Source organism: Carettochelys insculpta, chromosome 22 (genome assembly GCF_033958435.1).
Source record: "Carettochelys insculpta isolate YL-2023 chromosome 22, ASM3395843v1, whole genome shotgun sequence".
Taxonomy (NCBI): domain Eukaryota; kingdom Metazoa; phylum Chordata; order Testudines; family Carettochelyidae; genus Carettochelys; species Carettochelys insculpta.
The window spans coordinates 763,448-778,208 of NC_134158.1; the positions used below are offsets into that span (position 1 = coordinate 763,448).

A 14,761-nucleotide genomic window follows, 5' to 3' on the forward strand; every position below is an offset into this window, starting at 1 on the left:
AGAGCTGGGACAGCCCCAACAGCCCCCACACCTCAGTGCTGGGGCCAGTTCTCCCCCACATGGGGCCAAGGTCAGCTCAGTCCAGGGCCAGACCCAGCTCTCTGGCCTGTTCCCTTCCCCTGGGCTATGGAAGACACCCCCACGCAGGAGCTAAGGCTGGGGCTGCAGACGCCAGCCCGGCCCAAGTGGCCTCCCCAGAGACGCTGGTGCCAGAAACCACATGAATCCCCCACGCACCCCCACACACACGAGGAGCTGCCAGGGCAGAGCAGCACGGCCCAGACCTGCCCCCAGCCCAGATCAGATCCACCTCTGCAGCTGTGGCTGCCCACGGTCAGCCCCTGAGACCTCCCAACCCCCCAACACACACACACACACACTGAACTTTCTGCCGTCCCCCCTCCACTCACCCTCTCCTACCCCCAGCCTGAGCCCCACACACCAAACCCAGCTGTGAGGTCACCACTCCCACCCCATCCTCCCCCGACCCAACCCTGCGCCAACCCTGCAGGAGTGAGGAGCACAGAGACAGTGGGTGGGTCACGCTCAGGTGTTTATTGCTACGAACGTTTCTCTTTCATTTCCCGAACACGCCCGCAGTGACACAGAGCAGCCACGTTTTCCGAACCGGGACGCGACACCCACGAGCGACGCCGGGAAATGGGCGGGTGGTGCTGCACAGACCAGGCAAACGCTCCTGGGGACGGGAGTGAAGAACCCACGTGGATCATCCCATTTCTCAGACAGGCCGGGCGGGTGCGTGTAAAACCCGGTGAAATGGGAATGAGACGAACGCTGGGGTTGCACCCGGCGCTGCTGGAGTAGAACAACTGCTCCGTTTTGTTCCCCCGCGCGTCACACGCAGATGTGGCAGGGCAGGACCTGGGACAGGAGCGACTCCCCCCGCCCGGCGCCGTCTGCTGCCCCTGGGCCGGGGGCCGGGCTAGTCCGAGGGCAGCAAACTGCCCTGGGCAGCACCAGGCACTCGGTGTGTGTCAGTATTTCCCACCCGCCTCGCCCGGCGCTGGGGCCCTTTGTCACCGCGCACGGGAGGGGCAAACGCACGGGAGGAGCCAGTGGGTTCTGCACAGCCCGGCTGGGCCCCGCTCACGCCCTGGGGCTGGGCTCGCACCCCCCCGGCTGGGCCCCGCTCACACGCCCTGGGGCTGGGCTCGTACCCCCACCCGGCTGGGCCCCGCTCACGCCCTGGGGCTGGGCTCGCACCCCCCCGGCTGGCCCAGCTGCTGAGCCCCTTCCCCAGCCCCCCCGGCTGAGGCTGCAGCGCGGAGCGGCCGCACGTACAGCAGGGCCCCGGCCCTCTCCCCTGCCCAGCGCTGCCCCTGGGGCCGCTGCTCCCCCTCCGTGGGCAGAGACTCCCCAGGGCAGGAAATGTGCCAGGTCCCTGGGCCCCCCACTGGGCCTCTCCCCTCACTGGGCTCCTCTCCCGCCACCTCTTATCTCAGAGGCTCTTCCTCCTGGGGCCTCTCCCCTCCCCTCCCCCATCACACCCACCCCACCGTCCTCCCCTGGGGATCTGGGCTCCTCCTTTCCTGCACTCCAGCCCCCTCCTCACCCCCCTCTCAGCATCGACCTGACCCTGCCCCCACCCGACCCACACTGCCCTGCCCCCCACAGCCTGCAGCTGCTCCCCCAGCTCACAGGCCTGGGCACCGAAGGGGAGAGGGTTGGGGGCAGGCGGGCGATGCCCCTTAGACGTCCCCATAGGAGCAGGGCTGGGGGCTGGTCAGCGCTGGGAGGGGTCAGTCTGTGCCGCGGGGTCACTGCCAGGGACAGGGATTTCCTGCGGCTGCGCTGGGAGGGGGCAGATTGTCAGGGGAGCCGCGTTTGTCCCCCCAGGGTTGGGACCGGGACAGAAGAAAGGGCGGAGGGGCCCGGAGAAGGTGTGGGTGAAAGTGAAGAGATGGGACCTGTCAGTCACATTGTAAAATGAGACCTCGCCCGCCTCGTAGTCCAGGAAAACCCCCATCCGGCCGGGCCTGGCGCTCACAGGGAGCGGGGTCGGGGGGGAGGTACAGGCCTTGTATCCCCCGTCCTTCAGCCGCACAACCCAGTATCCATCCGCAGGGGTGAGTGTGACCTGCCCCTTCCTGCGCACAGATCCCCTGCACACCCCCAGGTCCCACTCACTCGTGTCTCCCACCTCCACCTCCCAGCAACACCTCCCGCCCGTGAGCCACTCCGCGCCCAGCACACAGGGACAAGGATCAAATCTCTCGGCGTTGTGGGGCAGATCCTGGCGGGCGTCTCCGCGTCTCACACGTTTCCCATCCTCAGACAGGACGAGTCGGGGATGAGCCGTGTCTGGATCCAGAGTGACGTCCACTGGGGAGAGTCACAGAGTCAGTGCGGGGGCAGGGCTGGTCCCTGGGGTCAGAGGGAAATGAACCTGCGCCCCAGTGATCGCTCTGGGGGGTGTTGTCTGAGGGGGGTCAGGGCCCCTCTGCCTGGGAGGAGACGCTGAGGGGGGAGGGCAGGGGAGTGGGGGAGGGGGGAGAAGGTGTCAGGGAGGGCGGAGGAGGGGCCAGGCTCACAGCTGGAGAGGAGAGAGAAGGGGCAGGTGATGGGGAGGTGTGAAGGGGGAAGGGCAGGTGATGGGGGAGGGGCGCAATGAGGGCAATGGGGGGCCGAGGAGCAGACCCCATAAGCCCTGGGAGGGATGAAGGGGGGTACCGGGGGCTGCAGAGGGTGAGGGAAGGGGCAGCAAGGGGCGGGGCTGAGGGCTGTGAGGCGATGGGGAGCTCCCATGGGGCAGGGGACCAAGGGGAGGGACGGGTGCTGGGTGGGGGGCTGAGGGGTGGGGCAGGTGCCAGCACCATGGGGGGCAGGGAATGGGCAGCCCCAGGGCACAGAGTGAGGCAGGCGCCCGGGGGCCGAGGGACCGGCCGGGGCAGAGCAGCCCCAGTGGGGGAGGAAGGAAGGAGGAGGGGGGTGCCGGGGGCTGCAGGGGGGAGGGGAGGAGCAGGGGGTGGGGGCAGAACAGGGCGATGGGAGGGGCAGCACTGGGGCAATTAAGGGGCAGGAGTGGGGGCAGCTCCAGGCCCACAGACAGGAGTGAGGGGCTGGGCTGGGGCGGTGGCCCAGGGACAAGGGGAGGGCAGGAGTCGAGCTGGCCTCTGGGGCACAGAGCAGGAGGGGGAGGGGCGACACCCCAGCACACAGGAGGTGAACAGGGGCAGGGGGAGGAGGAGGCTCCAGGGGAAAGGAGGGGGCAGGGGAAGGAGACAAAGGGGGTGAGCAGGGAGGCAGGTACCAGGGGAAGGGGGAAGAGTGGGGCAGATCTCAGGACACAATAGGGCAGTGAGGGGAGGGGCGGGTGCCAGGAATAGGGAGGTGTGGGGGAGGGGGAGTGAGCAGGGAGGGATGGGGGGTGGGTGGGGCAGAGGGGCAGCTGCAAGGAGGGCAGAGGGGGGAGGGACGTGGGCACCAGGGGCCAGAGATGGGGGAGGGAAGGGCCCACGTCGGGGACACAAAGGAGACGAGGGACGAGACACGGGGCAGACAGAGGGGCAAAGGGAAGGGCCGGCACCAGGGGCAGACGGGACAATGGCTGAGAGGGGGCTCAGGGGGCAGAGGAGCGGTGAACAGAGGGGCTGGCACCAAGGGACCAGAGGGGAGGGGGTGCAGGTGTCAGGGAGGCAGGAGATGAGGGGAGGGTATGGGGAGAACTAAGGGACAGGGGGCAGAAGGGGGGGTGAGGGGAGGGGCAGGCAGCAGTGGTGGGGGGTGGGAAGAGGAAGAGGATGGCACGGGGGGGCAGGGGGGATGTGGTCTCTCTCGGGGGAGGGGAAGAGGGAGGAGATGGTTCTGGGGGGGCAGAGGGGGAGGGGAGCTGTGGGGGGAGGGGAAGAGAGAGAGGAGGCAGTTCTGGGGGGCAGAGGGGAGCTGTGGTCTCTGTGGGGGGAGGGGAAGAAGGAGGAGGCAGTTCTGGGGGGGCAGAGGGGGAGGGGAGCTCTAGACTCTGTGGGGGGAGGGGGAGAGGAAGGAGGCGGTTCTGGGGGGCAGAGGGGAGCTGTGGTCTCTGTGGGGGGAGGGAAAGAAGGAGGAGGCAGTTCTGGGGGGCAGAGGGGGAGAGGGAGGAGGCAGATCTGGGGGGCAGAGGGGAGCTGTGGTCTCTGTGGGGGGAGGGGAAGGGGGAGGAGGCAGTTCAGGGGGGCAGAGGGGGAGGGGGAGAGGGAGGAGGCAGTTCTGGGGAGCAGAGGGGAGCTGTGGTCTCTCCGGGGGGAGGGGGGAGGCGGTTCTGGGGGGCAGAGGGGGAGAGGACCTGTGGTCTCTGTGGGGGGAGGGGAAGAGGGAAGAGGCAGTTCTGGGGGGCAGAGGGGAGCTGTGGTCTCTGTGGGGGGAGGGGAAGGGGAGGAGGCAGTTCTGGGGGGGCAGAGGGGATCTGTGGTCTCTGTGAGGGGAGGGGGAGAGGGAGGAGGCAGTTCTGGGGGGGCAGAGGGGAGCTGTGGTCTCTGTGGGGGGAGGGGAAGGAGGAGGAGGAAGTTCTGGGGGGCAGAGGGGAGCTGTGGTCTCTCCGGGGGGTGGGGGGAGGCGGTTCTGGGGGGCAGAGGGGGAGGGGAGCTGTGGTCTCTGTGGGGGGAGGGGAAGAGGGAAGAGGCAGTTCTGGGGGGAAGAGGGGAGCTCTGGTCTCTGTGGGGGGAGGGGAAGGGGAGGAGGCAGTTCGGGGGGGGCAGACGGGAGCTGTCACCTCTGTGGGGGGAGGGGGAGAGGGAGGAGGCGGTTCTGGGGGAAGAGGGGAGCTCTGGTCTCTGTGGGGGGAGGGGAAGAGGGAGGAGGCAGTTCTGGGGGGCAGAGGGGAGCTGTGGTCTCTGTGGGGGGAGGGGGAGAGGGAGGAGGCGGTTCTAGGGGGAGAGGGGAGCTGTGGTCTCTGTGGGGGGAGGGGGAGAGGGAGGAGGCAGTTCTGGGGGGCAGAGGGGAGCTGTGGTCTCTGTGGGGGGAGGGGGAGAGGGAGGAGGCGGTTCTGGGGGGCAGAGGGGAGCTGTGGTCTCTGTGGGGGGAGGGGAAGGGGGAGGAGGCAGTTATGGGGGGCAGAGGGGAGCTGTAGTGTCTGTGGGGGGAGGGGAAGGGGGAGGAGGCAGTTCTGGGGGGGCAGAGGGGAGCTGTGGCCTCTGTGGGGGGAGGGGGAGAGGGAGGAGGTAGTTCTGGGGGGCAGAGGGGAGCTGTGGTCTCTGTGGGGGGAGGGGGAGAGGGAGGAGGCAGTTCTGGGGGGCAGAGGGGAGCTGTGGTCTCTGTGCGGGGAGGGGAAGAGGGAGGAGGCGGTTCTGGGGGGCAGAGGGGAGCTGTGGTCTCTGTGCGGGGAGGGGAAGGGGGAGGAGGCAGTTCTGGGGGGGCAGAGGGGAGCTGTGGTCTCTGTGGGGGGAGGGGAAGGGGGAGGAGGCAGTTATGGGGGGCAGAGGGGAGCTGTGGTCTCTGTGGGGGGAGGGGGAGAGGGAGGAGGCAGTTCTGGGGGGGCAGAGGAGAGCTGTGGTCTCTGTGGGGGGAGGGGGGGAGGGAGGAGGCGGTTCTGGGGGGCAGAGGGGAGCTGTGGTCTCTGTGGGGGGAGGGGAAGGGGAGGAGGCAGTTCTGGGGGGGCAGAGGGGAGCTGTGGTCTCTGTGGGGGGAGGGGGAGAGGGAGAAGGCGGTTCTGGGGGGCAGAGGGGAGCTGTGGTCTCTGTGGGGGGGAGGGGAAGAGGGAGGAGGCAGTTCTGGGGGGAATAGGGGAGCTGTGGTCTCTGTGGGGGGAGGGGGAGAGGGAGGAGGCAGTTCTGGGGGGCAGAGGGGAGCTGTGGTCTCTGTGGGGGGAGGGGGAGAGGGAGGAGGCAGTTCTGGGGGGCAGAGGGGGAGGGAGAGAGAGGAGGCAGTTCAGGGGGGCAGAGGGGAGCTGTGGTCTCTGTGGGGGGAGGGGGAGAGGGAGAAGGCGGTTCTGGGGGGCAGAGGGGGAGGGGAGCTGTGGTCTCTGTGGGGGGGAGGGGAAGAGGGAGGAGGCAGTTCTGGGGGGAATAGGGGAGCTGTGGTCTCTGTGGGGGGAGGGGGAGAGGGAGGAGGCAGTTCTGGGGGGAAGAGGGGAGCTGTGGTCTCTGTGGGGGGAGGGGGGGAGGGAGGAGGGAGTTCAGGGGGGCAGACGGGAGTTGTGGTCTCTGTGGGGGGAGGGGGAGAGGGAGGAGGGAGTTCGGAGGGGGCAGACGGGGGGAGGCGGGTCCCTGCTGAGAGCCCCAGGAAAGCTGCCCTGGGCTCCGGTCAGTGGCGCTCACACGGCGGCGGAGACCCTGGTGGAAGCCCTGGGTGACTCCCAGCTCGGTGGGGACGGGGCTCAGCGGGTTCAGCTCCACGCAGGGCAGGAACCGACGGGAGCTGGACTGAGTTCAGGCGCCGGCAGAGGGAAATACGGGAGTCTGGGCCCAGCCTGGGACCCGGCTCACCCACTGACTCCCGGCCCCTCCCTCCAGCAGGGCAGAGGGGTCGGGGCACAGGGAGGAGGCGGCTCTTTGCCCTGGGGCTGGGCTGGGCTCATGGGGCAGCTCTCAGCCCCTCCCTGGGGTGCCCCCTGCGGGTCTGGTTTTGCTCCTCCTCCCCCACTGGGGGTATCCCCTCCCCCACCAGCTCTGCCGTCTCCCAGGTGTGGGGCCCTGGGCGTGGGGCCAGGAGGGGCTGCAGGGAGGGAGCTGGAGTCACCCACACAGGGTGAACGTCAGTTGCCTGCGAATCCTCGGGCTCGTCCGAGTCCTGCAACGACTGGCAGAGGGAGAGGTGAGAATTCCCACCGCAGAGCCCCCGGAGCAGGGCCGTACGCGGCCCCTCCCCGCAGCACCCGGCTCTGCGCCGCCCCCCAACAGAGCAGTTCTGCAGCCTGCGACTCCCCTCGGCCGGTCTGTGCCCCGTTCCCCGGCCGGGCCCCGGGCAGATCCCGGCACACGCCCCAGCCCAGCCCCGGGATCCTCACCTCTCTCTGCAGCCAGCGACTCTGCAAGGAAAGAGAAAAACCCGTCACTGGCCTGGGTCAGGGCCCCTGGGGCTGGAAGTCACAGCTCTGTCCCACACGGCGAGAGGGGCCTGGGACTCAGGACAAGGGACCAGCTCCTCAGAGGCGTTTCGGCTCCCAGCCGCGCACAGAGAGCCCTCGTGTATCCTCAGCTTGGGCCCGAAGGACGAATGACCCGTCCAGTCCAAGGCTGGGCCCCAGACCCATAGGACAGCCGTCTCTGCCGCCAGCCCTGCTCCGTGTGACTGGGCTGGTGCCGTGTGGTGCAGGGCCCTCGGCCTGGGGCTAGATGTCGCCCTGTTTGCAGCAATTCGCTCTCATTTGCCCCTCTCAGCGGTGCCCAGAAGAACTCCAGTGTCACTGCCCCCTGGCCGGCGCAGGCGGGATGGAGGGAGAGTCTCTCCTGGCGCAGCAGGAGGGGGCGGCCGCAGGGGACGCACCTTCCCTCCACACCCCTGTTCTCGGCCATCCCCGTCTGTACGGGACACCTGCCTTTCTGCTCTGAGCAGCCTCCCTGGGCTCACAGCCCCAGCCCTCCCCAGGAGGGGTCACTGGGGTTTCTCCGGGACTCCAGCCTGACCGTCCCACGCGCGCTGGGCTGCGTTTCTCTGGAGGCCGATGTGACCGGGTTTAACCCACCTGCACAAATCCCCCCAGAAAGTCAATTCCCAGCTCCCTCGCTGGGCACCTCCCCCCAGCACGGACCCACTCAGAGCCCAGCCACACGGCCCCCACATTCGCCCCCAGTTCCCAGCCCACAATTCCAGGCCCCAGTTCCAGACCCGGAGCATCGAGCCGCCAGTTAGAGTGAGTGAAATACACAAGAGTTGTGAGCGACCGACGGAGCCGAGAGCATCAGCCCCGGCACGCGCCTGCCTGGGGACAGAGAGGGAGGCACCCGGGCGCACACATACGGGATTAGCAATTCTCTCCTCAGCTCCCTCTCTCCACACCGGCTCTGCTCCGAGCAGCCTGGGGAGCTGGGACACCAGGGGCTCTGATCCCAGCTCTGATCCTCAGCCACTGACATGAACCCAAACGAAGGAGCTGCCACTTCCTGCCGTCCCCGATTGCCATGGGGGAGCCTCTGCCCCTGCCCGGACCCAGGGGGAGAGAAACCCCCAGCAGCAGCACCCCTCACCCAGGAATCCCGTCACGGCCTCCTGCAGACGGGGCTCCCCAGCGAAATCCCGGATTCTCTGCTCCAGCTCAGGGCACTTGGGCGCCGGACGGGGAGATGTCGCCTTCTCGGCCCTGCAGAGACACCAGTGGGGTTGTTCCTCCTCCTCCTCGGCCCTCAGCTCCTGCCCCCAACGCCGGACAGGGCAGCGGGTGGGGGCTGGGCACAGGCAGAGCTAAGGGGGCCGGGACCTCTGCTGCCCAGGGAATTTAGTGCCTGCACCACCTGCCGGGGCCCAGCCTGGGGCTTGACCCTCAGAGAGAAAATCCAGTGCAGGCAGGGCCAGCCCCAGCCCCCCTCACACCTGGCTGGGCCACTCAGCTCTTCCCACAGGCCCCTCACCTGGGACAGGCTTTGGGCCATGACAGAGCTGGGGCCACGTCCTAGCTGGGCCCTCGGGGTGACAGGCCCCAGCCCCATTTCTGATCTCCTGAGCCAGCCAGGCCCCAGGGAGGGTTCCCAGCCTAGAGCCCTGGGGCAGCTCCCTCCCCAGGGTGGGTCACACACCCACGGTGGCAGCAGCCCCAGGGCTACAGGGAAGGAGGGGGAGGGACCCAGAGGGGGAGACAGTCCCTGGTGGGGGGCTGGGCCTCAGCCTGGTTTCTGAGCCTCGTCCCAGCATGACGGGGGTGGGGGCAGATGGAGCCAGACTTACCTGTTCACAGAGCTTCTGACACCCTAGAGGGGATGGGGAGACAGAGCAGAGAGTCAGTGCCCACGGCCCAGCCTGGCCTTGCCCCACACAGCTCACGCTGCTCCCACGGCCTCAGCCCCACAGGCGGCTCCCCAGGGAGTGGGGGCGCTAACGGGCTGTGCCGGGGTGAGCAGAGCCCTGTCACACCAGCTGCTCTGCAGCGCGGCCGGGCCTCTGCACTGAGCCCTGGGCTTGGAGCTGGGACATGTCACCTGCTTCCCCCCGGCCCCCGCAGCCCCAACTCCCGTCTCTCCGCAGCCCTTAGCCCCCAGCCCTGCAGCCACCCTGGGCCGCGATCACTGCGCTGAGTTCCCCCAGGAGCCCCAGGGGCCGTCCCCTCCCGGCACTGGGCGCGTCCAGCACCGTCTCACCTGCAGCAGTTCCAGCGCTGGCTGCTAACACATCCCCTCCAGCTCCGTGATCAGGGCGCTGAGCTGGGAAATTTCCTCCCTTAGCCGGGTGGCATTTTCCTCCTCCCTCTGCCCGATCTCCGGGGCCAGCTCTCCCAGCCGGGCCAGCAGGAGGCGCTCTCGCTCACCCAGGAACTCCCACGCCACCAGCTGCCTCTCCACGGCGGTCTGCCACTGGGGTGCGCAGAGGGGCCGGGCGGCCACGGGGAGAGAAGGACATGGGACGTGGGACAGGGGCTGTTCTGCGCTGCACAGGGCTTTTCATTCAGCCCAAACCGGCCACTGGCCTCATTGGAGGGTCCGATACTCCAGCCCTGGGCCCAGCCCAGAGCTTCCCCTGTCTCAGCCCCACTCGGCCACAGCTGAGCACCTCGAACAGCGTCACCGGCCTCTCCACCGACCCCCAGAGCTTGAGCGGCAGAGCCAGAGGCTGCTCCCACCCCCTGCGCTGCCCTCACTGTCTCCAGTGGGAATTTCCATTAGGGGCCTGAGCAGCCTGACTCTGACTACTGACTGCCAGGGGTCACTCCTGATTTACACCAGGGGCCTGAGCAGTCTGACCCCGACTACTGACTGCCGGGGGTCACTCCTGATTTACACCAGGGGCCTCAGAGCAGGGGCTGCCCCACACTGGTTACTGGGACCCTGAGTTCGCTCCCTGAATCGGCCCTGGAAACACTAACCTTTGAGTGTCGCAGACGCCAACCAGTGCAGACACCCCCCGGTGCTGTCACTGCCCCTGTGCAAATCACCTGGGCAGGGCCGGGCACCTACCCACAGCCTCTCGCTCTCCTCGGCCCAGGCGGATTTCAGGCCCACGAGCTCCTTTCTCTGCTCCCGCAGGCGCTGCAGGTGGCTCAGGAGTTGCTCCTGCAAACACAGACAGTGGCTCTGGGGCTGGTTTGGGGCCATTGGTTTGTGTCCAGCGAAAACAGTGTCACGGAGCAGAGTGGGGCTGGGGGGCAGCTTCCCATTTTCCAGCCCCCTGAGAAGTGACCCCAGCTCCAGGGTATCCCCCCCGCAGCACTGCTGGGCCTGGCCCAGTTTCACCCAAGCACCAGGGGCTGCAGGTGGCTGGGTCATATTATCAGACAGGTCTGTGGCTCCACCCCAGGGCCAGTGAGACCCACGTAGGAGGCACTGTCATTGCAGAGAAGCTGCCCCTGTGACACCCAGCCCAGCAGGGACCCGTTCCCTATCCTCTACTCCTGGGCAGCCTCCTCCACGGGCACCACCATGTGAGCGCGGTGAGTCCTGGACCTGTCGCACACCACGCAGATGGGGCTTTGATCCTCCTGGCAGAAGAGTTTCAGAGCCTCCTGGTGCCTCTCACACACTCGCTGCCCCTCGGGCTCCGGCCCCGCCGGGGCTCGCAGGCGTTTCACTAACTCCACCAGGTTCCCCAGCTGCCGGTTGGGCTGCAGGTTTCTCTGCCGGGTGGTTTCTCTGCACTGGGGGCAGAAGAAGTTGGGCTTCTTCCCGGAAGCTCCTGGCCAGGTCCCCGCAGCCATGGCCCCGGCGCACGCGGGCAGCAGCCGCTGCAGTTCAGTGTCACACCCGGAGCGTGTTTGGCCGCAGCTCGGGGGCTTCTCCTCCTGCTGCTCCCACCAGGCCCTGTGCGGAGCGGTGGGAATAGAATAACCCCCAGCCCCGGGGCCAGGGCGAGCGAAGAGTTAACTCCGGCCCCTCCCCCCGGCCACGGGCAGAGTCTGGGCCGGGCTGGGGCAGTGGCGGCTCCTCGCGGCCCCAGCTCGGGGCTGTGGCCGGTGGGGGGGGGCGGGAAGGGCGGACGGGGTCGGGACCGGACCTGGTGCCGCTGCTGCCCCCGGGGCACGTGGGGGGAGGGGCAGCGCCGGCCTCTGCTCACACCCACCGCCCCGCGGGGGCGGGAACAAACCCCCCGGCCCCGCCCCCCGGGAGAGGCGGGAACCAGACACTGAGCTCCGCCCCCGGCCTCGGGCTCCAGCGCCGCGCGGGGCGCGGGGCGCACCCGCTGGGAGGGGGGAAGGGTGTTTTTCTCCCCTCTCACCACAGCCCCTCGCGCGCCCCCCGCCCGGCGAGTCCGTCGGCAGCACCTCGGGCGGTCAATGACCCCTCCCAGCCCATCCCCCACCCAGCGCGAGCCCGGCCCGGCCCGGCCCGGGGCCCAACCGACCCCGCACACATCCAGCGCTGCGGCAGCGCCTCACCACAACCAGCGTCCTGTGCTGCAGCCCAGTCCCGCGCGCCTTCGAATTGCCCCGCCCCGCTCCTCCATTGGCCGTCAACTTGCCTCCGCGATCCGCCATTGGTCGTGAAGAGAACCAATCCGCTTCCGGCTTTGACCAGTTGACTCTGCCTTTCCTGCCATTGGTCGCCTGCTCTGAACCCGTCTCTGTCATGGAGTGTCAATCCAGGCAATCCTCACTCCCATTGGCTACAGCGAGCCAATCCCGTTTTCTCATTGGCCAAAAAACCCTAACCTGTCTCTCTATTGGCCATAAAACACAAGAGTCCGCCTCTTTCTCAGTTGCTGCTCAGTTCCTGGACGAACCCCTTTTGCTGGCGCCGCGAGCCCGGGCTCAGGACAGGATTGGGGGCGGGGTTGTGAGAGCTCTGGGTGGGGACACAGGCTGTGGGCGGGGCCGGGCTCAGGACAGGTTTGGGGGCGGGGCTATGAGAGCTGTGGGTGGGGACACAGGCTGTGGGCGGGGCCGGGCTCAGGACAGGTTTTGGGGGGGTGGGAGCTGCGGGACTCCTGTGATTTCTAGTCATTTCTTTTCCCAGCTCGGCGCTTGTGTGGGGCTTGTCCGGCCGCGCCGTTGCCGGGATTTCCGTGTGTGTGATTCCCGCCCGGCCCCCGGGGCGGCTCCGCTTGTGGGCCCAGTTTGTGCTGTTGAATAGAAGACAACAAGCACAGCACTGGGGCACCTCACAGGCTAACAGACAATTTGGAGCATGAGCTTTGGTGGGCAAAGACCTGCTTCGCCAGATGCACGAGTGGGGGGTGGGGGGTTCAGAGGAGGATTTAAAGGGGGGTCCCAGTTAAAGGGGGGGCCAGAGCTGACAAGGTCTATTCAGTCAGGGTGGAAATGACCCATTAGCGGAAGGATACTTGTCAGCTCTGCCCCTTCCTTGTACTGGCCCCCCCTTTAAATCCTCCTCTGAATCTTCCCCTACTCATGCATCTGACGAAGCGGGTCTTTGCCACGAACGCTCCTGCCCCACAATGTGTGTCAGTCTGTGGCTCCCCAGCGCTGCCTGTTGCTCTCGAGGACACAGACTGACCCGCTACCGCGCTGAGAGCTGAACAGAAGGAAAATGAAATGGACCCACGTGCCCGCTCCTGTTGTACACAGGGAGCCTGGGCAGGAGGCGGGCTCTGCTGGGTAACGGCCAATGGCGGGGCAGGCTGGGCCGTGCAGGCCCATGACAGAGCGGGATTGGCTAGTCTGGCAGCCAATGGCACAAGGAAGCCAATCTGGACGAGCGGACTGTTTCGGAGCGGGCTGGGCGCCGGCCGACCTATACCTGAGCAGGATTGGTTGGACAGGCGGCCTATGGCGGAGCGGGATTGGCTGGACTAGCGGCCAATAGCGAGACAGCGCCCCGGGGGCACCAGACGGCGCCGGGCGGGGGAGTCGGTCCTGTCCCAGTTCCTGCCCTGCGACATCTGCGTGTGACTCGCGGGGGCACAAAACGGAGCAGTTGTTCTACTCCAGCAGCGCCGGGTGCAACCCCAGCGCTCGTCTCATTCCCATTTCACCGGGTTTTACACGCACCCGCCCGGCGTGTCTGAGAAATGGGATTATCCACGTGGGTTCTTCACTCCCGTCCCCAGGAACGTTTGCCTGGTCTGTGCAGCACCACCCGCCCATTTCCCGGCGTCGCGCGTGGGTGTCGCGTCCTGGTTTGGAAAACGTGGCTGCTCTGTGTCACTGCGGGCGTGTTCGGGAAATGAGGCAGAAGAGTTCGTAGCAATAAACAGCTGGGAGTGACCCACCCAGTGTCTCTGTGCTCCTCATTGTTTGCTTATAATGTGGACACAAGGTTTGGTTGGGGGAGGAGAGGGTGAGAGTGGCCACCTCCCAGCTGGGTTTGGTATGTGGGGGTCAGGTTGGGCAGGGAATAGAGAAGGATGAGTAGAGACAAGAAAGCAACAAGGGGTGGGTGGGGGTGTGAGAGAGAGAGGTGCCTCCCCGCCCGCTCTGGGCAGCTCCCAGCCGGCCCTGGGTAGCCGACCAGAAGGCGAGACCCCACCCCGCCAAAGGGGTCCGAGGACCCGGCCAGACCGAGCCGCGACCCCGCCTGCGATGTTAGGCGAGAGCGCCGGCCCAGGGGGATGCACCGGACCCCGCCCAAGGGCCACCCAGGGGGAAGGGACTGACGGAGATGAAGAGAACAAAAGTGAATGGAAGAATTTGAGTTAGGGGACGTTAGGGGAAACAAACTTACTATGTTTATTAAGTATAACTATCAATAAAATTTATGTTCATTTATATTGTATTAGACTATACTATATTAACTAGACTTTAACCTTTTATACGATACCCCTCTATACAAATACACATTAATTAAAGAGAGCAGGTAAATGGAAATGGATGTTTAGATTCTCAGGCTACCGCGGCTGGTGCCCGCAGTTCCCGGTGGTTACCAGCCTATCTCTGAAGGGAGTCCGGGTGGGGGTGCTACTTCCCACCCGGTACTGCGATAGCTTGCGGATCCAAACAATAGGAGTAGGATAGGGTATATGTTAATTAGCTATACTAATTATCTATCCTAATACTAACAGTACTAACATACTTAACATCACCTTGGTATTTACATTTATGTTACATGGGAAAGTCTGGCCTGGGCCTTAAGGCCCGGCCTCTACACAGTTAAATGAAAGGTGACACGTCGGTAGTCTTTATCTAGAGTTAGTGGTCAAGTCCAGTAATCATATTTAAGTGAACAGTCAAGTCCGGTGTTTATAACATCTAGTAATGAAGTGGTCGGTGGTCAGATAGGTTAGTTAGAACGGCGGAGGTAGTGTTACCGCAGATGAGATGGTCCAGGTAGGCACTGCCAGGCGATGACGTGGCCGTAGGAGCGGCATCGATGAGATGACGTTGCTGGGCCTCCGGTTTCCTCACCGGGTACGCAGTACCCGCGGCAGAAGCCACGGGCCAGTTCGCCACCCAGTGAGTACGCCTGAAGGCCCACTTGTAGCTCCTAGATGCGAGCGCGGTGCTGGGGCTTGGGGAGGCGCTTGAACAACGGCTGACAGTGATTTCAGCTCTAGGCGGTGCCCCCTAAAGGGCAGCTGCCTCAGTGATTTCAGCTCCTCTTTGCTCTCTTCCTGAGCTGGCCTAAGGGTCAGCAGACGTTGCCATGGCAACCGATGCTCCCCAATGCGGCAGCAGCGATTATGATAGCTAGCTCCCAGGGCCACAGAATGGTGGGTGGCTGCTGAATTTATAGAGCAGTCTCATGAATATGTATGACATGATTATCATACGAGAGTTCTATACCTGCCG

The 14,761-nt window shown here is 66.1% G+C and overlaps 1 protein-coding gene and 1 long non-coding RNA gene across 2 annotated transcripts; both read right to left on the minus strand.

The window, feature by feature from the left end:
- Window positions 1–1,689: 1,689 nt before the first annotated feature.
- Window positions 1,690–9,245, minus strand: LOC142024603 (E3 ubiquitin-protein ligase TRIM39-like; the record flags this gene model as incomplete). The annotated part of the gene is made up of 5 exons (XM_075016733.1): window positions 1,690–2,343; window positions 6,941–6,961; window positions 8,121–8,233; window positions 8,815–8,837; window positions 9,225–9,245. Coding segments are annotated over 5 exons (777 nt in total), but the record flags the coding sequence as incomplete, so codon positions are not given.
- Window positions 9,246–9,384: 139 nt separating this feature from the next.
- Window positions 9,385–14,396, minus strand: LOC142025020 (uncharacterized). Its single transcript, XR_012648584.1, has 3 exons — window positions 14,281–14,396; window positions 10,038–10,133; window positions 9,385–9,437 (listed from the first exon to the last, which is right to left on the minus strand). It is a non-coding gene; the product is annotated as an uncharacterized LOC142025020 (long non-coding RNA).
- Between the last annotated feature and the right edge of the window lie 365 nt (window positions 14,397–14,761).